General features: G+C 43.5%; 1 protein-coding gene across 1 annotated transcript; it reads left to right on the top strand.

Annotated features, from left to right (window-relative positions):
* The first annotated feature begins 1,030 nt into the window (after window positions 1–1,030).
* On the top strand, window positions 1,031–25,042 carry palm3 (paralemmin 3). Its single transcript, XM_062997200.1, has 7 exons — window positions 1,031–1,305; window positions 10,281–10,332; window positions 15,267–15,347; window positions 16,752–16,870; window positions 17,156–17,249; window positions 20,079–20,118; window positions 22,764–25,042. Exons 2-7 carry the CDS (start codon window positions 10,288–10,290, stop codon window positions 23,795–23,797), a joined length of 1,413 nt encoding a protein of 470 aa, XP_062853270.1. The 5' UTR covers window positions 1,031–1,305; window positions 10,281–10,287; the 3' UTR covers window positions 23,798–25,042.
* The last annotated feature ends 848 nt before the right edge of the window (window positions 25,043–25,890 follow it).

Genomic DNA, 25,890 nt, shown 5'->3' with positions numbered 1-25,890 from the left:
TTAAGGTACTGGACTAGTAAACAGAAGGTTGCCGGTTCAAGCCCCGCCACCACCAAGTTGCCACTGTTGGGTCCCTGAGCAAGACAATTGCTCATTGTGTTCCGCTCAATGTGTAAGTCGCTTTGGATAAAAGCGTCTGCTAAATGCTGAAAATGTAAAAATGTAAATAACAGACGTTTTGTTGCTTATTAAATTATTATGTTCAATTTCTCTTAAGTGCAGAGACACAAATTAATTTAGCAATTTTGCAATTATTTAAATTTAAGACAAGCAATTTCAAGCAGTTTGAATGCATACACACACTTAACTGAGCTATTTGATGTTCTTTTCATTCCTGACAATATGTCCAACAGTGAGCTCACTTTAAAGGCTAACTCACTCGCTGCAGCATATCCTTCAGATCTGAACATGAGCCTGGCAGATGAATTGATACAATACAAATCATTCATAACAGAAAAATAAAAATGTCCTGGTAAAATGCTCAAAACCATAATACATTTGAATTTACAGTCAACCTTTCCAAATGTCTACATAGCACTTAGACTTTTTTTGACTGTGCCTATCACAAATTGTGAAGGGGAGCATTTATTCTCCAAACTGGCTCGTATTAAGAATGAACTCAGGATTAGGATGCGCCAAAACCACCTGAACTCACTGTCACTTCTGGCCATTGAATCAGATTTGGGCAGACAGCTTAATTTTGATGAATTAGTGGATGACTTTGCAAGAAAGAAGAGTAGAAAGAAACTTATATAAAATACATTCTTGTGTTAGGGTTAGTTATTGACAGGTTGTTTAATGTATTAATTTATTTATGTTTTTGGAGGGGGGGTCCCTGGGCAACTCTTTGCCCAGGGGCCCAGACTATCCTTAATCCGTCCTTGTGTGTATGTGTATATATTAGTGTGTGTGTGTGTGTGCAGTAGGTGTGTGTGTGTGTAAGTGCAGTATGTGTACGTGTGTGTGTGTGTGCAGTAGGTGTGTGTAGGTGCAGTGGGCGTGGTTAACTCAGTAACAGGGTTCGGTAACCGGAGCGCCTTCTGCACAGCAGCGGAGAGAGAAAAAGATCAAAGCGGTTCAGTAGAGGATTATTAATAAATAAACGAGTGTGTGTGAGTGGGTGAGTGTGTGTGAGTGGGTGAGTGTGTGTGAGTGGGTGAGTGTGTGTGTGGATGATGTGGTGAATGTACCGATGATGACTCTGCTGTGGATTTAACTCGGTTCCGTGTTCGGTGTGGATCAGAGGAAACTTGATCGCGGGTGGATCGGATGATCGGGTGATCAGGAGTGGAGAGTCTGTTGCAGGTGAGTCGGTTCGGTTCTCTGAGGTGTTTATGAGCTCAAACCCACTTCAGTGCAGATGTTTTCACCCCCCTGCGGGTCTGCAGGAGAAAATTACCATCGAGGTTTATATTTCTGTACATTTTCACCCGCAAATACATTTTCGGTGTTTATCAGACGCTTTAATCCAAAGTGATTTACAGCACAGTGACAGTATACAGTCTAAGCAATTGAAGGATAAGGGCCTTGCTCAAGGGCCCAACAGTGGCAACCTGGCAGTGGTGGGGCTTGAACCAGCGACCTTTCCATTACTAGTCCAGTACCTTAACCACTAGCCTACAACTGTTTTAAATTCCTAAATATATATTTAAAAATCACTGATTCACGGGACTAGTTCTAGACTTCGAACCATCACTGAAAAGGTTGTGGGTTTGAATCCCAGCTTTGCCATGTGGCCACCGCTGGGCCCTTGAACGAGGCCCTTAAACGTCTCGACTCCATGGATATGAATCTCATTGTACTGAACACGTGTAGGGAGGCTCGGTGGGTAGCACGGTCACATCACAGTGAGAAGGTCCTGGGTTCGATTCCCAGGTGGGGTGGTCCGGGTTCTTTCTGTGTGGAGTTTGGCATGTTCTCCCAGTGTCTGTGTGGGTTTCCTCCGGGAGCTCCGGTTTCCTCCCACAGTACAAAGACAGTAAGAGGCAGTTGTAGCTCAGTTGTTAAGATACTAGACTAGTACTCAGAAGGTTGCCAGTTTGTGTGTGTGTGAGTGCAGTAGGTGTGTGTGTGTGTGTGTGAGAGAGTGCAGTAGGTGTGTTGGTGTGTGTGTGAGTGCAGTAGGTGTGTGTGTGTGTGTGTGTGTGTGAGAGTGCAGTAGGTGTGTCGGTGTGTGTTTATGTGTGTGTGTGAGTTCAGTAGGTGTGTGTTGGTGTGTGTTTACAGTAGGTGTGTGTGTGTGTGAGTGCAGTAGGTGTGTTGGTGTGTGTGTGAGTGCAGTAGGTGTGTTGGTGTGTGTGTGACTAGTAGGTGTGTGGGTTCAAATCCCAGCTTTGCCATGCAGCCACTGTTGGGCCCTTGAGCGAGGCCCTTAACTCCAGGGATTTGCTTGGTACGATGGTCGACCCTGAGCTCTGACCCAACAGAAAAAGAATTCCAATGTACTGAACACATGTAGGAAGAAGGTCATGGGTTCCATTCCCAGGTGGAGCGGTGCGGGTCCTTTCAGTGTGGAAGTTTTGCATGTTCTCCACATGTCTGTGTGGGCTTCCTGCAGGAGCTCGGGTTCCTCCCACAGTACAAAGACATGCAGTCAGGTGAACTGGAGCTGTGTATGTGTGTGTGTGTTTGGGATGTTTCCTACCTTTTGCCCAGTAAACTGCACCCACCACGACCCTGATCAGGATAAAGCGGTGGTAAAACATCGTCACGTTCTTACAGTCCACCTCCAAACTGGTCCACTCACCCACTGCACCTTCAAAACTGGTTCCACTGGGTGTGAACACCAGTATAAAACATAAACACCAATTAACACCACACAGCTGATGAAACCTCAGGGTTTTTTTGGGGTGGACAGGAGTGTGTTTGATGTTCCTCATGTTCCTCATGTTCCTCATGTTCCTTACGTTCCTCATGTTCCTCACGTTCCTCATGTTTCCTTACGTTCCTCATATTCCTCACGTTCCTCATGTTCCTCACGTTCCTCATGTTCCTCACGTTCCTCATGTTCCTCATATTCCTCACGTTCCTCATATTCCTCATGTTCCTCATATTCCTCATGTTCCTCACGTTCCTCATGTTCCTCACGTTCCTCTAATGGAACTGAGAGATTAAACTTCATTACTGACGTGAGGTTTTTATTATCGATCGTCGGTACTGAAGGAAGCTGAAGATTTTCATGGTTTTATTTAAAACTGCTCTCATCAGGCTGAAGGTTACGGAGCGTTTCGTTCTGAAGATCTCAGTTTCATAACAGCACAGACCTGCATCCTGTCAGGCTCCCCCCACCACACCCAGTAAAACCTCATCGGCTTCATGAGGAACTCAAACACGCAGCAGATCTGATCATTACAGGTTATTATCATATTATTATAATAATTATAGATCAGCTCCGGCTCACGTCTGATCTGATCTGATGTGACCTGCAGTTAAACATGTAGAGAAGATTAAATACTTCAGGAGAATCAGATCGTGGTTCCAGTTCATCCTCTCAGTGTCTCTTTATCTCCTCCTGAGGTTCATCTGTGGACTCAAACACATTTGAACAGGATTCCGGTCAGTAGATCGTCCGGACCACACCAGCACCTTCAGCTTCTCCTTCAGAAGCCGGTCTTCATTCAGATTCTTGGTGGACGACGTTCTGTGACGTGTGACGCTGCAGTAGCGTTGGCAGAGGAGCAGCTCTGTATGGTGATGCTTCCACCACCGTACTTCACAGTGCTGCTTGTTTAGCAGAGATGGTTATAGAGGCTGCACTTCATTACTTGTTGTTCCTGCTGCTTTCAGGTCATCCTGCCATGTCAGTACGGAAAATAATCTGCTTTACAGCTAAAAATAAAAATCCTGGAGGGAAATCGCTCATCTATGAATTTCATCCCCGTGTAGTCCATCACTGACTGTACAGTCAACAACTTTGTGATGGTTACGTCTGTTTGTGAGTTTCTCTTCATCTCTAGTAGGAACGGCTCAATAATCGAATCTTATTGGTCATCGTCACATCGTTTCACTCCTAATTTAAATAAAGTTCAACTTCATTCGACTTTGTGTGTCGTCAGCTCCGCCCACTTTGCATCTCTAACGTTTACTCCGCCCCCTGTCGCCGGAAATCGCAGCTGTAATTGAAAATGACTGCGTCTGAATGTAGGGCTCCGTTCATCATCGTTTATCTGAGACCAGGCTGTGAGCTCTGGTGTGCTGCTCCTGTAATAAAATAATTAAAGCTAATAATAAAATAATTAAGTAAATAAAATAAAATAATAAAATGTAATAATAAATAAATAAATAAGTAAATAAAAGCTAATAATAAAATAATGATGTAAATAAAATAATAAAAGCTAATAAAATGATAATAAAACCTAATAATAAAATAATTAAATACAATAAAATAATAAAGGTAAATAATAAAATAATAAAAATAAATAATAAAATAATAAAAGCTAATAATAAAATAATAAAAGTAAATAATAAAATAATAAAATTAAATAATAAAATTAAAAAAGATAATAAAATAATGAAGTAAATGAAATAATACAAGAATAAAATAATAAAAGGTAATAAAATAATAAAAGATAATAATAAAATAATAAAAGATAACAATATAATAATAAAAGATAATAATTAAATAATAAAAGATAACAATATAATAATAAAAGATAATAATAAAATAATAAAAGATAACAATATAATAATAAAAGATAATAATTAAATAATAAAAGATAACAATATAATAATAAAAGATAATAATTAAATAATAAAAGATAACAATATAATAATAAAAGATAATAATTAAATAATGAAAGTAAATAAAATAAAAGATAATAAAAGAATAAAAGCTAAATGACTTTGATCCTGGTTGTTTCTCACCTCGTGGTTTCACTGAGACTCGGTCAGTAATAAATATTTAACCAGGATAGAAGAGAAAATTTCATTTACTCAGCCAGAACAAACACCATTAACACTCTGACACTCCAGTACCAACGAACAGGAGTGTGTGTGTGTGTGTACAAGTCCATGTATGTTGTGTAATATCGGTGCACCATGGTGATGTTATAGTGGAAGGTCAGCGCTCCTGCGTCCAAAACTACACACAGCACAGTAAACACCACATAAACGCTAATTACACTCAGTACTGCAGTATTTACTACAGCTGAGTGTTTATCAGTGTGTGCAGGGCGGAGTTTATTACTAATAACATCACATGGGGTGTGAGCAGCTCCTTAGTTTACAGCATGAATCTAAGTTACATTTACAGCATTTAGGAGACGCTTTTATCCAAAGTGACTTACAGTACTGTGACAGTATACAGTCTAATCAATTACGGGTCAGGGGTCACTTAAGGGCCAACAGTGTAACCTGGCAGTGGTGGGGCTTGAACCAGTGATCTTTCGATTACTAGTCCTGTACCGTAACCACTACCTGCCCCTGAGTCTCTGGGTCTCTGGCTGGTGTTTATATACAGTAACACATCACACAGGAAGCTGCTTACTGAGTCCTGATGGGTTCATCATGTTGGAACCCAACTTTAGGTCCTACAGACCAGCAGTCTGGATGGGAGAAGGTACTGGGAGGTTCTGGTTTGATGGAGAACAGAGGTGTAAGAGTCCTGAATTAGAGACAGACAGTTAGACAGGAAGAGACACCCAACACACACACACACACACACACACACGTGCAGCGTTTCGTGAGCTATTAGCTTTAGGGAAATTCCTCCATGTCATGACGAGTGTGTGCACGCCTGCATACAGACACACACTGTACTGACACACACTCATGCATACCTGCACACACACACACACACACACACACACACACACACACACACTGTGATCTTTCGACAGAGTCATGCTGAGAATGTGGGTTTCCGCAGAACACACTTCCTGTTGTTTGATGTTTGTGCAGCGCAGTGTGTCGTGTGTTTGTGTGTAAAGGTCATGAAAGCAAACAATCGACGTTTCCTCATCAGATTTACAATTATTGTTATTATTACTATTATTATTGTTGTTGTTGTTATTAATATTATTATTATTATTATGAATATTATTGTTATTAATATTATTATTATTATTATTATTGTTATTATTATTGTTATTATTATTATTATTATTATTATTATTGTTGTTATTATTATTATAAATATTATTATTATTAAAACTATGGAGTGTGTAAATGATGCAAGCTCAGGGTTCGAATCCTCAGCGGTGCTATCGTCCGGTCAGACGGGGGCCTGTGGGGCTATGTCTAAGGGGGAGTGGCGGGGGGGGGGGGGACCAGCATCCTGTTTGGGGAGTCCGTCACCCTGACTGTGATAAAGACATAAAAATAAAATAAAAGGATAAACAACCATCCTAAAGACCACATGAAGAAATGGAGAAAATGTGAAACTACAGCCATGCTATCTAGGTTAGGCAGCAATGTGCAAAACGTGGCTCAGATCAGGGGTGTCCAATTTTATTTCTAAAATACCTCACGTGCTGTTTGAAAAATGGTAACGGGCCGGAAATAGTCTGGACGTTTCTGTTCTACAGGAACACTGTGCCACCGTATGCAGACGCCTCGTCTGGTTATCGATTCCTGCCCTCCGGCCACGCCCGCTTCCAGCAGACGAAGCATTTTTCGGCTGTGTGTATTGTCTCAAACTGTTTTCCGTTCTTTATTCTTTTAAGCTCGTAATGCTGCGTTCCAGCGCTCCTCAAAAGCACCGCGTTACGTCTCTCCATCACAATGCGGCGACCCGCCAAGCTGCTAATCCTGACTAGCCTGTGCCGTCAGTCACACCCGCGCTGAGTAATCCGGCTAAACGTTTATAGCGGGAACAAAACCACCCACAGGAACGTGTGCAGTTTCTGAATTCATCCTTCAGTCCAGGTGGGTTCATACGGAGATCCGTATCACGCACGGAGAGTCACACTGATCTCCATTATCTCTGTGTAGTGCAGCACCATCGATCAGCCAGCAGAGGGCGTAACTGCAGCACTTATGAGAACTGAATAGGGACACGCCTTTGCTCGTTAGCTTATTCGCCGGTCGCCTCACTACAGCGGACAGTGGTGGATAGAGATGGAAGAACACACTACACTCTGTGTACTCCTCCACCACTCCTACCTCAACCAGCCAGCAGGAGGCGCTGCTGCAGCAGCATGGAGGAGAGTCGACCGATTCTGCCGACCTGAGCTTCTCTCAGTCCAGTCCTGATACACCTAATGACCAAAAGACGTTACGATGACACACTATTCCAAAACCATGGGCGTTAATACGGTGGCCCCTCACCACCCTCTTTTTAATGTGATTATGGAAGGTGCCTGTGGGGATTTATGCCTGTGCAGTTAAAGGAACACCCGTGTTGAACAAGGTGGCCATGCTCGTCCTCACAGTCAAGGTTCCGAATCATCCCAGTTGTTTCTATTAGGGTTAAAGGTCAGGGCTCAGTATCAAACCAAACCAGGTCTCTTCGAGCTTGCTTTTATATGTCTGAACTCAGTAATTATGAGGGTGTCCTAATACTTTTGTCCATGTAGGGTCTGTCCTTAAACTTAGTGACCCGCCCTGCTGGGATTGATCTTCAGCGCTGAGGAGGCGTCGGACGCTCCCTCGTTATTCAGTCAGATCATCACTCAGAATTAAGGCGCCTCAGTAGGAGCATTTTAAGGGAGCTAAGAGTTTAGACACGCCCTCTTCTCTTCTCGAGAGTGTAGGATGATGGGAAATGCGTCTGTGTAGAGAGAGAGCTCGGTTATCAGGTTCAGAAAGATTCCTGAGGAATCCAGCTGTGTGGGATGTGATGAATGCTTGAGTACAGATGTTTGCTGGATCAGACTCACGTGATCGCAGGTGTAGCTCAGACGTCTTTGGCGTCTCTGCATTGTAACAGTGTGCGCTAACTGCTAATTAGCCCGTTAGCTAGCATATCTTCGCGGGGGCGTACGTGAGCAATGCGCTTTCTGAAGCCGAGCGTTCTTTAGAGTCGGTACGTGTCCGAACAGGAAGCGGTTCTGCGTGTTCGCCGCTCACACCCGTGTCGTTCTCCCGTGTCCTCTCGCGCATGCTAACACGTCTCCGCTTGAGCTCAGCGCTAACGAGAGGTTCTGAGGTGCAGAGTGAGGGTTCGAGTCACGGTTCCTTCACACCTAACATGAGGAAACACGCCAAACTATTTACGATGGGTGTCAGTTAGTGGCGGGACGGCATTCTCACACCGCTACATCACAGCGTCTGTTTCCCCTCTTTTCCTAAAAGTTTAGATGTACCCGGTTCCTCTTCCTCTAATGGAGACCCCGATGTTGTACGGTATTTTCTCCTGACACGCCCTCCCTCAGGCGCGACCCCGTCTTATCCCCCCGTACTTCGGTGGATCGGTGTATGAGGCCGGTCTCGTTCACGGAGAGTCACGCGCTGATCTCCACGTTCCTCCACTTCTGTACAGGCACCTCAAGATACCAACCAGGGTCCTTACACAGCGCCCAAGACCCCGCCCACTTTTTAGTCATGTCTTTTCCCACCCAGCAGACTAGTGGAGAAATTTGGGGTAGGGGAGTGCATGTACCTCTATGTTTTTGGGAACTGAGCACGTCCAGGGTTACTTGCCTGATAAGCACTGTGCTTCATGAAGCTTTACATTGTTATTGTGGCAGGCAGGTCAGACTAGCACCTGTGCTCTTTTATTATGAAGAGGCTGCAGAAGGTGGATTTGCATCATATTGCATTTATGGGTATTTACAATTGTGACAATACATACGGTTGAGCCATTAGGGTTAGAATTCAGGGCCCTTACACTGTGTCTAAGACCCCGCCCACTTTTTAGTCCAGTCTTTTCCCACCCAGCAGACTAGTGGAGAAATTTGGGGGAGGGGAGCGCATGTACCTCTATGTTTTTGGGAACTGAGCACGTCCAGGGTTTCTTGCTTGATAAACACTGTGCTTCATGAAGCTTTACACCGTTACTGTGGCAGGCAGGTCAGTCTAGCACCTGTGCTCTTTTATTATGAAGCCGTGCAGCTGTAACAGAGGCTGCAGAAGGTGGATTTGCATCATATTGCATTGCATTTATGGGTATTTACAATTGTGACAATACATACGAGTGAGCAATTCGAGTTAGAATTAAGGGCCTAACCAGGGCCCTTACACTGTGTCTAAGACCCCGCCCACTTTTTTGTTTTTTAGTCCTTTTCCCACCCAGCAGACTAGTGGTCGATGCTGTCTGCTGCAGGCACTAGGGGGTGCCCAGCCGACCGGTAGCAGAGCTGAGATTCCAGCTCATAAAATCCCACTGTGTTGCCCAGACGCCTCTTAAACATGTTTCTGCTGGTCTGGTCCCGGTCTGGTGTTTGTTGCGTTTTGAACACTACCGAGCAGGACCAGGGCGGGGCGGGACGGGGCGGGGCGTGGCTGCAGGACCCGGTCGAGAGCAGCGTGCACTCGTACCCCGATCAGTTCTGAGCCGCTGCACTTTAATTACACTGATCCACCCGACTGCAGGCGATAAAAGGAAACCGAACCATCTCACTCCAGTCTCACCACGTCAGGTCACACCCACACCAGTAATCACACACCCATTACAGCCGGCGTCATGGAAACCAGCACAAACATTAATCACCCTGAACGCTGAGTCAGTATAATGATCATCCACACACACCCACATCATCTTCATTATTATCTTCATCATCATCCACACCTACAGTGTTAGATGTGTGGTGAGGTATTGAGGCATTTTGTCTCTTTGTGGATCCATAATGAATGTAAAAGTGTGTCTCTCTACACACGTGATCGTCTCTGTGCTGCACCTCACAAGAACAAAGCAGTAAAGTTTTCTGCTCCCCAGAGTTCATCTGTGTTCAGTTTATTTCTTTCTTTATAAACTCAGCAGATCTAAACACGCTCGGTTACACCAGCAATCGGTTACACAAAACGTCCAGGATGTGGACGCAGCTAAAATACGTCTCAGGAAAACTAACAACCGATTCTGTGGACGCACGAGGGGGTCAAAACACATCGAGGACCATCTAGGTTTATCTGTTAATGTATCTGTGCTGTGTATCGTAGCTTCATTTATTCTATTATTTAATTCATGAGTGAAATTTAATGACAGATGTGAAATGTGGCTCTTTTCTTTATAAATCCCTGAACAAGGTTCATAAAATGAAGCACATTCTCCCGTAAATTTAGTGCAACCCTACTTATAACTGAGGATCAGGACACAGGATGGTGTGAGTGTGTGTGTGTGTGTGTGTGTGTGTGTGTGTGTGTGTGTGTGTGTGTGTTTGATGATCTTTTATTTTTCTTTACAGGTTAAAGATGGACGAGGCAGAAAAATACCAGAAGAGATTACAGGCTATAGCAGTGTGTACACACACACACACACACACACACACACATCATATACACACACACATCATATACACACACACACACACACACACATCATATACACACACACACACACACATCATATACACACACACATCATATACACACACACATCATATACACACACACACACACATCATATACACACACACACATCATATACACACACACACACACACATCATATACACACACACACACACACACATACACACATCATACACACACACATCATACACACACACACACAAACACACATACACACACATCATATACACACACACACACACAAACACACATACACACACATCATATACACACACACATCATATACACACACACACACACACACACACACACAAATCATATACACACACACACACACAAACACACATACACACACATCATATACACACACACATCATATACACACACACACACACACACACACACAAATCATATACACGCACATATACTCACACACATATACAGTGCCTTGCAATATTATTCAGCCCCCTTGCGTTAATACTTTGTAGCGCCACCTTTTGCTGTGATTACAGCTGCAAGTCGCTTGGGGTATGTCTCTATCAGTTTTGCACATCGAGAGACAGAAATTTTTGCCCATTCTTCCTTGCAAAACAGCTCGAGCTCAGTGAGGTTGGATGGAGAGCGTTTGTGAACAGCAGTTTTCAGCTCTTTCCACAGATTCTCGATGGGATTCAGGTCTGGACTTTGACTTGGCCATTTTCACCTGGATAAGTTTATTTGTGAACCATTCCATTGTAGATTTTGCTTTATGTTTTGGTTCATTGTCTTGTTGGAAGATAAATCACCGTCCCAGTCTCAGGTCTTTTGCAGACTGCAACAGGTTTTCTTCCAGAATGGTCCTGTATTTGGCTCCATCCATCTTCCCATCAATTTTAACCATCTTCCCTGTCCCTGCTGAAGAAAAGCAGGCCCAAACCATGATGCTGCCACCACCATGTTTGACAGTGGGGATGGTGTGTTCAGGGTGATGAGCTGTGTTGCTTTTATGCCAAACATAACGTTTTGCATTGTGGCCAAAAAGTTCGATTTTGGTTTCATCTGACCAGAGCACCTTCTTCCACATGTTTGGTGTGTCTCCCAGGTGACTTTTTATGGATATCTTTGAGAAATGGCTTTCTTCTTGCCACTCTTCCATAAAGGCCAGATTTGTGCAGTGTACGACTGATTGTTGTCCTATGGACAGAGTCTCCCACCTCAGCTGTAGATCTCTGCAGTTCATTCAGAGTGATCATGGGCCTCTTGGCTGCATCTCTGATCAGTCTTCTCCTCGTTTGAGCTGAAAGTTTAGAGGGACGGCCGGGTCTTGGTAGATTTGCAGTGGTCTGATACTCCCTTCATTTCAATATGATCGCTTGCACAGTGCTCCTTGAGATGTTTAAAGCTTGGGAAATCTTTTTGTATCCAAATTCGGCTTTAAACTTCTCCACAACAGTATCTCGGACCTACCTGGTGTGTTTCTTGGTCTTCATGATGCTCTCTGCGCTTTAAACAGAACTCTGAGACTATCACAGAGCAGGTGCATTTATACGGAGACTTCATTACACACAGGTGGATTCTATTTATCACCATCAGTCATTTAGGTCAACATTGGATCATTCAGAGATCCTCACTGAACTTCTGGAGTGAGTTTGCTGCACTGAAAGTAAAGGGGCTGAATAATATTGCACGCCCCACTTTTCAGGTTTTTATTTCTAAAAAAAGTTTAAAATATCCAATAAATTTCGTTCCACTTCACAATTGTGTCGCACTTGTTATTGATTCTTCACAAAAAATTACAATTTCATATCTTTATGTTTAAAGCCTGAAATGTGGCAAAAGGTTGAAAAGTTCAAGGGGGCTGAATACTTTTGCAAGGCACTGTATATATATATATATATATATATATATATACACACACACACACACACATCATATACACACATACACACATTCACACAAACACATATACACACATTTTATATATATATACAGTGGGGCCAAAAAGTATTTAGTCAGCCACTGATTGTGCAGGTTCTCCTACTTAGAAAGATGAGAGAGGTCTGTAATTTTCATCATAGCTACACTTCAACTATGAGAGACAAAATGAGAAAAAAAATCCAGGAAATCACATTGTAGGATTCGAGTCCCTCTCGGCGTAGTGTGTTACTGATGGTAGCCTTTGTTACTTTGGTCCCAGCTCTCTGCAGGTCATTCATCAGGTCCCTCCGTGTAGTTCTGGGATTTTTGCTCACCGTTCTCATAATCATTTTGACCCCACGGGATGAGATCTTGACCCCAAGAGAGATTATCAATGGTCTTGTATGTCTTCCATTTTCTTACAATTGCTCCCACAGTTGATTTATTCACACCAACCTGCTTGCCTATTGTAGATTCACTCTTCCCAGCCTGGTGCAGGTCTACAATTTTCTTCCTGGTGTCCTTCGACAGCTCTTTGGTCTTGGCCATGGTTGAGTTTGGAGTCTGACTGTTTGAGGCTGTGGACAGGTGTCTTTTATACAGATAACGAGGTCAAACAGGTGCCATTAATACAGGTAACGAGTGGAGGACAGAAGAGCTTCTTAAAGAAGAAGTTACAGGTCTGTGAGAGCCAGAAATATTGCTTGTTTGTTATTGACCAAATACTTATTTTCCACCATAATTTACAAATAAATTCTTTAAAAATCCTACAATGTGATTTCCTGGATTTTTTTTTCTCATTTTGTCTCTCATAGTTGAAGTGTAGCTATGATGAAAATTACAGACCTCTCTCATCTTTCTAAGTAGGAGAACCTGCACAATCAGTGGCTGACTAAATACTTTTTGGCCCAACTGTATATATACACACACACAATCACATGTACACTCACACCTATATTATATATATACAGACACTCAAACACACATATTATATACACACATTATATATACAGTGTATCACAAAAGTGAGTACACCCCTCACATTTCTGCAGATATTGAAGTATATCTTTTCATGGGACAACACTGACAAAATGACACTTTGACACAATGAAAAGTAGTCTTTGTGCAGCTTATATAACAGTGTAAATTTATTCTTCCCTCAAAATAACTCAATATACAGCCATTAATGTCTAAACCACTGGCAACAAAAGTGAGTACACCCCTTAGTGAAAGTTCCTGAAGTGTCAATATTTTGTGTGGCTACCATTATTTCCCAGAACTGCCTTAACTCTCCTGGGCATGGAGTTTACCAGAGCTTCACAGGTTGCCACTAGAATGCTTTTTCACTCCTCCATGACGACATCACGGAGCTGGCGGATATTCGAGACTTTGCGCTCCTCCACCTTCCGCTTGAGGATGCCCCAAAGATGTTCTATTGGGTTTAGGTCTGGAGACATGCTTGGCCAGTCCATCACCTTTACCCTCAGCCTCTTCAATAAAGCAGTGGTCGTCTTAGAGGTGTGTTTGGGGTCATTATCATGCTGGAACACTGCCCTGCGACCCAGTTTCCGGAGGGAGGGGATCATGCTCTGCTTCAGTATTTCACAGTACATATTGGAGTTCATGTGTCCCTCAATGAAATGTAACTCCCCAACACCTGCTGCACTCATGCAGCCCCAGACCATGGCATTCCCACCACCATGCTTGACTGTAGGCATGACACACTTATCTTTGTACTCCTCACCTGATTGCCGCCACACATGCTTGAGACCATCTGAACCAAACAAATTAATCTTGGTCTCATCAGACCATAGGACATGGTTCCAGTAATCCATGTCCTTTGTTGACATGTCTTCAGCAAACTGTTTGCGGGCTTTCTTGTGTAGAGACTTCAGAAGAGGCTTCCTTCTGGGGTGACAGCCATGCAGACCGATTTGATGTAGTGTGCGGCGTATGGTCTGAGCACTGACAGGCTGACCCCCCACCTTTTCAATCTCTGCAGCAATGCTGACAGCACTCCTGCGCCTAGCTTTCAAAGACAGCAGTTGGATGTGACGCTGAGCACGTGCACTCAGCTTCTTTGGACGACCAACGCAAGGTCTGTTCTGAGTGGAACCTGCTCTTTTAAAACGCTGGATGATCTTGGCCACTGTGCTGCAGCTCAGTTTCAGGGTGTTGGCAATCTTCTTGTAGCACAACAATTCGTCTTTTAAGATCCTCAGAGAGTTCTTTGCCATGAGGTGCCATGTTGGAACTTTCAGTGACCAGTATGAGAGAGTGTGAGAGCTGTATTACTAAATTGAACACAACTGCTCCCTATGCACACCTGAGACCTAGTAACACTAACAAATCACATGACATTTTGGAGGGAAAATGACAAGCAGTGCTCAATTTGGACATTTAGGGGTGTAGTCTCTTAGGGGTGTACTCACTTTTGTTGCCGGTGGTTTAGACATTAATGGCTGTATATTGAGTTATTTTGAGGGAAGAATAAATTTACACTGTTATATAAGCTGCACACAGACTACTTTTCATTGTGTCAAAGTGTCATTTTGTCAGTGTTGTCCCATGAAAAGATATACTTAAATATCTGCAGAAATGTGAGGGGTGTACTCACTTTTGTGATACACTGTATATACATATTATATACATGCATATTATATATAAACACACACATTATATACACACACACACACACATATATATATATATATATATATACATACACACACACTTTCTCTCTCACACACACACACACACGTACACACATCATATATATACACACACACATACACCCAAACACTCACACACACACTCACGTACACACACATGTATACACACACACTTGTAAATTCACACACATACACACACACTCATGTACACACACTAAATGCAGTTTCAATATACACAATTCCTAAATTCCTAAGTACTAAAGTGTGTGTGTGTGTGTGTGTGTGTGTGTAGGAGAAGCGGCGACTGCTGGAAGAAGAGGAGCGAGCAAAACGACAACAGGAGGATGAAAAACTACGACTACAACAACTCAGAGTAACACACACACTTACACACATACACACACTCACTCTCTCTCTCACACACACATACACACACACACACTCACTCTCTCTCTCACACACACATACACACACACACACACACACACACTTACACTCACACACACACACTCACACACATACACTCACACACATACAAACTCTCACACACACTCTCTCACACACACACATTCTCACACACACACACATACATACACACTCACACACACTCACACACTCGCTCTTACACACACTCACACACGCACACACACACTTGCAAAACAACACATTCTTCACAGTTTGGCGACCCAGAGTTACATTCAAATATTTTTGTGCATTCCTCAGTTTTATGACTGCACACACACACACACACGCTCACACACACACACTCTCACACACACACATACACACACACACGCTCACACACACACACGCACACACACACACACACACACACACTCTCACACACACACACACACACACACACACACACACTTCCTGAAAGTGGCACCTGTAAAACCAAGGCCAGGGTGTAATTAGTCCTCCCAAAACCCTGTGTGTGTGTGTGTGTGTGTGTGTGTGTGTGTGTGTACACCCATTGTTTCTACACCACTGAGGCGTTGCCTCTTCCTGCACTGACAGTTTAAGCTTCAGTTTTAGTTTGTGAACCTCAAATACCAAAAAAAGTTGGGACAGTAAAATAAAAAATCAATAAAAATAAACACAACTGTTCTATATAAATTTGGGGGAGGGGGACGTGTGTACCTCTATGTTTTTGGGAACTGAACACACACACACACACACATGCATAGACACACATTAAGGTAAAGTAAATTTGGCGGAGGGGGGCGCGTGTACCTCTGTGTTTTTGGGAACTGAGCACGTCCAGGGTTTGATTTTTTTCATTCTTGCTTGATAAGCACTGTGCTTCATGAAGCTTTACACTGTTACTGTGGCAGGCAGGTCAGTCTAGCACCTGTGCTCTTTCATTATGAAGCCATTCAGTTGTAACCGAGGCTGCAGAAGGTGGATTTGCATCGTATTGCATTGCATTTATTGCTACTTATAATTGTGACTGAATACATACGGTTGAGTAATTAGGGTTAGAATCGAGGGCCTCGCTCAGGGTCCCGACAGCGGCGGCTTGTTGATGACGGGGCTTGAACTGACAACCTTCTGAATACTAGTTCAGTACCTCTGATCTAGCATTGCTGAAGCATCAGAGCAAAAGAGGTCATCTGGAAGGAAGCACGTGTTGTACCCCTCAATTATTTCATTACAGATGAAGAAGGTTGTCTGGTCGCATCTCCTACTGCTGCTCGTCTCGATGACGGAGCGCTCTGATTGGTCGACAGGTCCGCTTCGTGTTTTGATGTTCGTGTTTGATGTGTCTCTGTAGAGAAAGTCCCTGAGGGATCAGTGGTTGATGGAAGCAACTCCGCCCTCTCCGAACAGTTCGGGACCTCAGTCGCCCCCCTGGAGTCCCAGAGTCCAGCAGATCGAAGAGCACGTGGACAAGTGAGTCATAGCCAAGTCTCTTTATTTATCAGCAGCCGGGCGCATCGGCTCGGCCGAGGGTCTCTGTGCAGCGGCGTCGATCAGCCAGCAGAGGGCGTAACTGCAGCAGTCATGAGGAGGGAATAACTCCGCCGGAGGGGATTGCTCATGACTGCTGCAGTTACGCCCTCTGGGAACTGGATACGACTAAACTGGCAATCTAGGGGTTTTGGTTTTCGAGTGGCTCTGCAGGGCTGAATTGGGGGTGTACAAACTTTTGATCACGTGTGTGTGTGTGTGTGTCAGGTTACAGAGCGACACTTTAGAACAGAAACATGTCCGCATGGACGAGGCTTCGGAGTCGACCCCGTCGCACACACATCACCACGGCAACGGAGAGGTGAGACACACACACACACACACACACACACACACACACACAAACACACACACACAGAGGTGTTATTGTACACCCTGGCACTAAGATCTGAGTGCGAGGAGGTGCATTGTGGGTAATTCCCTCTAGGGTGTGTCCTGTTTACGTCTGTGAGAGCGAGCGCGGTTCTGATTTTCTCTTTGAATCGGGGAATTGGATACGACTAAATTGGGAGAAAAATGCATTAAGAAAATTATGTATATAAATAAACATATAAACACGTCATGTTGAGCAGTGGTGGATCAGTCGTTAAGGTACTGGAGTAATCAGAAGGTTGCTGGTTCAATCTGTCACTGTTGGGCCCCTGAGTAAGGCCCCTAACCCTCAAATGCTGTGACTGTATTCAGTACCGAGTGTAAGTCGCGTCCGCTTAATGCAGTAAATGTGTTTGAGAGCAGCGGCGCCTCCTGGTGGCTGCGGCAGGAAATGACCAGAAACCAATTCCAAAGTTTAAACTGAATTAAATGTTAAAATCTCATCGTTTCTGTACAAGAAATGTAAATAATATAAAAATAAAAGAGTCCTGAACAGTTTTAGTGGAAATAATGAGTCTAAATATTTAGTCTAATGGAGCGTTTGATGATGATAATGTTACTTTAATAAAATAAACACGCAGATCCATCGTGTTCATCACAGCAACACATTTCACACATCCTTTTACCAGCAGCTCACAGAAACACAGCGGCCTGTTTAACAGAAGTGATGCTGGACACCCTACACCCACCCTACATCTTACATCCACCCTCTATACATTATATACATCCACCCTACAACCTCTACACGCCCTACAACCACACGACACCCTACACCCACCCTCTATACATTATATACATCCACCCTAAAACCTCTACACGCCCTACAACCACACGACACCCTACACCCACCCTCTACCCACCCTACACCCACCCTCTATACATTATATACATCCACCCTACAACCTCTACACGCCCTACAACCACACGACACCCTACACCCACCCTCTACCCACCCTACACCCACCCTACACCCACCCTCTATACATTATATACATCCACCCTACAACCTCTACACGCCCTACAACCACACGACACCCTACACCCACCCTACACCTTACATCCACCCTCTATACATTATATACATCCACCCTACAACCTCTACACGCCCTACAACCACACGACACCCTACACCCACCCTACATCTTACATCCACCCTCTATACATTATATACATCCACCCTACAACCTCTACACGCCCTACAACCACACGACACCCTACACCCACCCTACACCTTACATCCACCCTCTATACATTATATACATCCACCCTACAACCTCTACACGCCCTACAACCACACGACACCCTACACCCACCCTACACCTTACATCCACCCTCTATACATTATATACATCCACCCTACAACCTCTACATGCCCTACAACCACACGACACCCTACACCCACCCTCTACCCACCCTACACCCACCCTCTATACATTATATACATCCACCCTACAACCTCTACATGCCCTACAACCACACGACACCCTACACCCACCCTCTACCCACCCTACACCCACCCTCTATACATTATATACATCCACCCTACAACCTCTACACGCCCACATGACACCCTACACCCACCCTACACCCTACACCCACCCTCTATACATTATATACATTACTATTATATTACTGCATCCACCTTTCATCCTTCCTCAACAGTATTTAACATGCTGTGTATCCCAAAATCCACCATCTATCTCTATACAATAACCACCCTACAACTCTACTTACCATTATGTTACTGCACCCACCCTACACCTTACATTCACCCTCAACAGTATTTAACATGCTGTGATGTCCCTTAATTCACTTTCCAGCAGTGATAAAGGTTAAGGTACTGGACTAGTTATCAGAAGGTTGCCGGTTCAAGCCACCACCAAGTTGCCACTTTTGGCCCCCTGAGAAAGGCCCTTAACCCTTAATTGCTTAAAATCATGTTCAGTCATAACTGTAAGTCGCTTTGGATAAAAGCGTATGCTGAAAATGTAAATGTAAATATACATTATAGTATTACTGCATCCACCCTATAACCACCCGACACCTTACATCCACTCTCTATACATTATTTTACATTACCAGTGTATTACTAGATCCACCCTCAACAGTATTCAACATTATTTTACATACTGTGATGTCCCAAAATCCACCTTCTATCTGTATATATTACCGTTATAGTATTACTGCATGCACCTTCTACTCACCCTATAACCACCCGACACCTTACATCCACCCTCTATCTGTATACATTACCGTTGTAGTATTCTTACACTCACCCTATATGTTTAACAGGCACGACTGGATGCTTGTAGTGGGAAAATATAATACAAATATAAATAATAAATATGAAGTGTAACTTTGAGTGAATGGAGTAGAGGTGTTGGTTCTGTCAGTAGGATCGTCTGATCCGGGTGGGGGGGTTTGATCCTGACAGCACCGTGAATTAAAACCCAACTCCCCGAGTATCACAGCTTTATCACACGCTCTACCCCCGGCTCTCGACCCGCTGAGGATGAAGGACTGAAACTATCTACACACGTACGGATATTTACTCATAATATAACCAATCAAACAGGAAAGAAAAGCAGCGACCTCAAAATGTTCTGATCAGTTCTGTTCAGTTCTTTTACATTCTGTTTATTTCTGTTCTTTTCAGTTCTGATTCAGTTATTCTCAGTTCTGTTTAGTTCTGATTCAGTATCAGAAGTTCTGGTGCGGGTGTGTGTTTGATTCAGATCATTTCTGTTTCCCCTCACAGAAAGTGCTGAAGGAGAGAACTGAGACTCCGCCCCCGACAGGTAACCCTCACACCTGTACACTCTCACCTGTACACTCTCACCTGTACTCTCTCTCTCTCTCTCTCTGTCCTTTTGCTTCTCTTTCCTCTCTAACAGTCTCAGTCTCATCAGTGTTTAATCAGAACCAGAATCTCCACACACTGATCCCGACTGATTAAATCTGATCTCAGCTTCATTCTGATTGGATCAGACGAGCGTCTCTAATCTGATCTTCCTGTGGAAACACCATCAGAACGTTTGGGACGAGCAATTTAAAACGTCTCTGTTCTTTATTAAATAGATGAAATCAGATTCTGGTGAGGTGAAGGTGTGTTAGGTGAGGAGCAGCGTTCTGAAGCTCATCCTAATAACCACAAACTATAACGAGGTCTGTAGTAGCTGGTGAACGTGCCCCGGGTTCCCAGCGAAACAGGTCTTACAGAGCTCAGAAAACAAAGCCTTAAGTAGTGGGTCTCTCATTAGGGCTGATCACCCGCAGCTGTGGGCTGGCCTATTTAAGCCAGCACCACACGGCTGCGGGTGTCGCACCTTTTGTTTGTTTTCGCTCTCTCTTTGGCAGCTCGTCCACGCTCCGTTCGTAGCCTTAGGTGGTTCCCCTGGTGGCAAAAGGCCATTCGGGTGTGTAGACCGCAAGGTCGAGGTAGCTAGGGTTCCTTCTCCTCTTTAGAACTAGCGTGGTGCGACGCCGTGCAGTCCTCGTACTGCAGTTTGTTTACTCGCCTAGCACTTAGCATTAGCGGTTTCATTCAGCTCCGCGATACGGCGCTGGTGCATTCACCGCTATAGTGCTCTTAGTGAATTTAGTCATTGGGTTCAATAACCGCTGGGTGGCGACTCCGTAAAGCACTCGGTTGATCTGCCAGCATCCCCGGTTCGAATTCGCATATGTGAGCTTGTCTAACTGAACTTGCATCTTTTTCTCTTTTTCAGATCGGTGTGCTTCAGCTACTGCGACCGTAAGCTGACCTCTCGCCGATTGATTCCTACGCTAGCCTACCGCTGCGCTGGGGCTAGACGTCAGCGGAGGTTCTTTCTCCCGCACCCGCTCACCGTAGCGCTTTCAGCGCTTACGCGCTTTTCCCGGCTCTCGCCTTATAGACCGGGGTTCGCGTCCGCTTTTCATCTTTTCCTTTTGTCTTTTTCAGTTTGCTGCTTCTGCAGCTTCCGTCAGAGGTTCCGTTCGGTTTTTGATTTTGCCTTTTTATTTTCTCTGTTTATTTTTCTGTTCATTATTAATAAATAAAATATAATTTGTTATTTATCTCTGCGTGTGAGTCCTCCCTTCTTCCCACGTGACACAAACAAAAAGCTTTGAAGAAGAAGATGATGAGAACACTAACCTGCTTCCTCTTTTATCTCTTTTATTCTTTTATCTTTTTTCCTGCATTTTTGGTGTTTCTCCTCTAGAGCTGCTTCATCTGGTAAGACTGTTAATAACTACATCCAACATTCATCCAAATACATTAACATTACTAGTAATATTACATCCCCCCTATATCCACCCTGCCTCCACCATACATCCACCCTATATTCACCATACATCCACTTTACCTCCACCCACCCTACATCTATCCTACATCCACCATACATCCACTTTACCTCCACCCACCCTACATCTATCATACATCCACCATACATCCACTTTACCTCCACCCACCCTACATCTATCATACATCCACCATACATCCACTTTACCTCCACCCACCCTACATCTATCATACATCCACCATACATCCACTTTACCTCCACCCACCCTACATCTATCATACATTCACCATACATCCACTTTACCTCCACCCACCCTACATCTATCATACATTCACCATACATCCACTTTACCTCCACCCACCCTACATCTATCATACATCCACTTTACCTCCACCCACCCTACATCTATCATACATTCACCATACATCCACTTTACCTCCACCCACCCTACATCTATCATACATTCACCATACATCCACTTTACCTCCACCCACCCTACATCTATCATACATTCACCATACATCCACTTTACCTCCACCCACCCTACATCTATCATACATTCACCATACATCCACTTTACCTCCACCCACCCTACATCTATCATACATTCACCATACATCCACTTTACCTCCACCCACCCTACATCTATCATACATTCACCATACATCCACTTTACCTCCACCCACCCTACATCTATCATACATTCACCATACATCCACTTTACCTCCACCCACCCTACATCTATCATACATTCACCATACATCCACTTTACCTCCACCCACCCTACATCTATCATACATCCACCATACATCCACTTTACCTCCACCCACCCTACATCTATCATACATTCACCATACATCCACTTTACCTCCACCCACCCTACATCTATCATACATTCACCATACATCCACTTTACCTCCACCCACCCTACATCTATCATACATTCACCATACATGCATTCTACACCCATCTACACCAACCACTATACATCCACCATCCTTTCATTGTACATCCACTCTACCTATACCCAACCTACGTCCATATTCATTACCATTATATCATTACTACCTCCACCCTGTATTTACTCCAGTGTAGGGTGTACTAATGAGGGAACAGTGATTTAGGACGCAGCCCTGACGTTGATCTCTGCTTTACAGGAAGTTTGTTGAACTCTGATGATTTGAACAGCGATGAAGAACACGACGACTCTTCACCAGCCTCGTCCCTCACCAACTGCACCAACGCAGAGGAGAAATCCCACGATGCCAATCTGCACCATGTTACCGACGTCAGCAACGGCGTAGAGACGCTCCTTTTCCTGGGATACACGGAGGCCGAGCCTGGACAGGGTCTCTGTGAGGAGGAGCACGAGAGCGCAGCCGTCATCAGGGCCGAACGAGTGATCATTACCGACGAGGGAGAGGAAGTGGAGCTCCACCAGGAGGAAACACAGGCCGAGGAGGACCAGGTGGAGGACCAGGTGGAAGATTCAGAAAAACGGGAGGAAACACAGGCCGAGGAGGACGAGGTGGAGGACCAGGTGAAGGACGAGGTGGAGGACGAGGAAGATTCAGAAAAACAGGAGGAAAAAGAGGAGGAGGAAGAGGCTGAGGCTTTAAATAATCTAGAAGATTCTTCAAAGGAAGGAGAAGCTCCAGAAAGAGGAGAAGATCCTACAGACCCCAGCAGAGAAATCGACGTGTTTGTAAAAATAAACACAATCGTTACTGAAACAACAAACGCAGACGTTACCGTGGATACACATGCTGAACACGCCAGCACAGTTGTAATAAACACGCCCAAAATCATAAATGTCGACCCCAAAGAGAAAACCATAAAAGCTGAAGATAAACCGTCAGTCCCGGATCCGTCCGGCTCTACCGAAGTGGAACGAGCGATCTCAGGACTCTTGGATACACTAACACCACCGCAGTACCACTCCCAAACACCAGAGGGCGCCACACGTGCTCCCGAGACACAGAGCACTTCAGCATCGAAAAACAACGGCACCCAGAAGTCTCCGGGTCCCTCATCGCCCTCAGCACAGTTCCAGGAAATACCACTAGATGGCACCCCGGTGGAGGAGGAGCCGCTGCTGGCCACGAGAGTCGAACCGCTGATGGACGGGACCAATCAGAAGGGAGCGGACACGCCCAAAACGAAGAGCTGCAAGTGCTGCACGGTCATGTGACCTCAGTGCTTTGATCTCAACACACACAAAGAGACGATATATCACAACATCGTGAAGGAAATTATTAGAGAAACATTATTTCTGCATTTTCTCCCAGTTTAGTCATAGCCGGATCCTCTTCCTCTGCTGGAGACCCCGATGGTGTACGAGGAGGGTATATTCTCCTGACACGCCCTCTTTCCAACCCCTTCTTATCCCCCCGTGGATCGGCGCGCGAGGTCGGTGTCACACAGGGAGAGTCACGCACTGATCTCCAAGTTCCTCCACTTCTGTACAGGCGCCTCGGCTACTAACCAGGGTCCTAATACAACCTTGAAATCATTTACATTTTCTGTATTAACAGCGAGTTACGGTATATTCTCTAAGCAATCAAGGGTTAAGGGCCTTTCTCAAGGGCCCAACAGCGGCAACCTGGCAATGGTGGGACTTGAACCAGCGACCTTCTGATTACAAAGTCTAGTTCCTTAACCTTAACCTCTAGGCTACAACTGCTAATCACATCTCACCTGATCGACTTCAAGTCATGATGGTGTGATTTCTTATTTTTTATATTTTCTATAAAATCTGAATCTTTGTTTTAATTTGTTTAATTTTAAAGAATTAACATTTAACTTTATATTCTTTTATTCGTCTTATTTTTGATGTAATCAGATCAGAACATAAGCAGTTTTAGTTCCTCTGTGTTTTAAATCATTGCAGCGTCACGTTTGACTTATTTAGAACGATATCATTAGTGTATAATTATAATTAGTTTAATAATCTTATTATTATTATTTACTGTATTAGGTGGGGCGGTGTGAGTGCACGTCCTGTTGTACATATTTAACACTCTCGGGGGCGCTACACTCACCCACACATCAGCTTCCACGTTCAGATTGAATTCAGTGGAGATCCAATGACGTGTTATAAACAGCAATGTCGTGACATCCCGGAGATAAACACACCCAAGCTCCGAGTGTAGAGCAGACACAGTAGAGCAGACACAGCGCCCTCTGCTGTACTGATCTGAACACTGTACTGTTATGTGGTGAATTCTCTACTGTGCTTTGGACACGTTTAGGATCGTATGTTTCTGTATCTGTAATAAACACAATAAACGACTGTTTAATTATAATAACATCTGTAATCAGAGCCGATGAACAATCACACAGCCTGTCCTGTGTGTGTGTGTGTGTGTACAGTATATACATGATAGTGTGGAAGTTAAATATGCAGTTAATTTAATAAAAAACGTTTAATATTAAATAGTACGAGTCTGATTTTAATCAATGAAAATATCAGGGTGCGTTATTTGGTGTCACCACTAGATGGCGCCAAAACAGTGAAACAAAGCGCATCTTTATTTTTATTTTTTATTATTATAAATGATTAAATCAAAGTATCAGAAATAAGATCTCTGTAAATTGTGACTAATCAGTATTAAATATAGTCTTTATATTACCAAAAGTGTGTGGACACTCATTCTAACTGAGACTGAATTAAAATATTTCCGCCACACCCGTTGCCAACATGCATACAAAATAATAATCATAATGATAATGACACATTTAGTTTTTGGGTTGATTCAGAATGTCGACTGTGAGCCAGGCCTTCTCATCCAGTATAAATGCTTGACTTTGCCTATCTTATTTTGACTGAAAGGGCATTAATTCCCATAGACACATTCTGTAAACTATTCTGTAGTATTTATATGGGCACAGAGAAGGCAGCAGCTGTAGTGAATACTAATCATTATTAGTAATGAGGAATCTGGAGGTCAGGACACAACAATAAATCACACTGCAGAATTCATCAAACTCTCAGTAAATTATTATTAGTATTAATTTTTATTACTACTATTATAATCATCATCTTTTATTATTATTAAATTTATTATTAATGATATTATTATTATTATTATTAAATTTATTAATGATATTTTTTTTTTTTTTTTTTTAATTAATATTATTATATTTATTATTAATTACATTTTTTATTAATATTATTATTAATATATGTATTCTTATTTTATTTATTACTAATTATATTATTATTATTAAATTTATTATTGATATATATATTTTTTTTTAATAATATTATTATTAATATATTTA

Source organism: Trichomycterus rosablanca, chromosome 6 (genome assembly GCF_030014385.1).
Source record: "Trichomycterus rosablanca isolate fTriRos1 chromosome 6, fTriRos1.hap1, whole genome shotgun sequence".
Lineage (NCBI taxonomy): Eukaryota > Metazoa > Chordata > Actinopteri > Siluriformes > Trichomycteridae > Trichomycterus > Trichomycterus rosablanca.
The sequence above is the reverse complement of the archived record's forward strand: the minus strand, read 5'-3'. Positions and strand labels throughout refer to the sequence as shown.

What these genes read in the sequence shown, in the direction of transcription:
- palm3 (XM_062997200.1), top strand. Translation starts at nt 10,288, where the DNA reads ATGGACGAGGCAGAAAAATACCAGAAGAGATTACAGGCTATAGCA. An exon ending in TACGACTACAACAACTCAGA is followed by an intron (nt 15,348 to 16,751) that starts GTAACACACACA and finishes GTGTCTCTGTAG; the next exon opens with AGAAAGTCCCTGAGGGATCA. An exon ending in TGAGACTCCGCCCCCGACAG is followed by an intron (nt 20,119 to 22,763) that starts GTAACCCTCACA and finishes TCTGCTTTACAG; the next exon opens with GAAGTTTGTTGAACTCTGAT.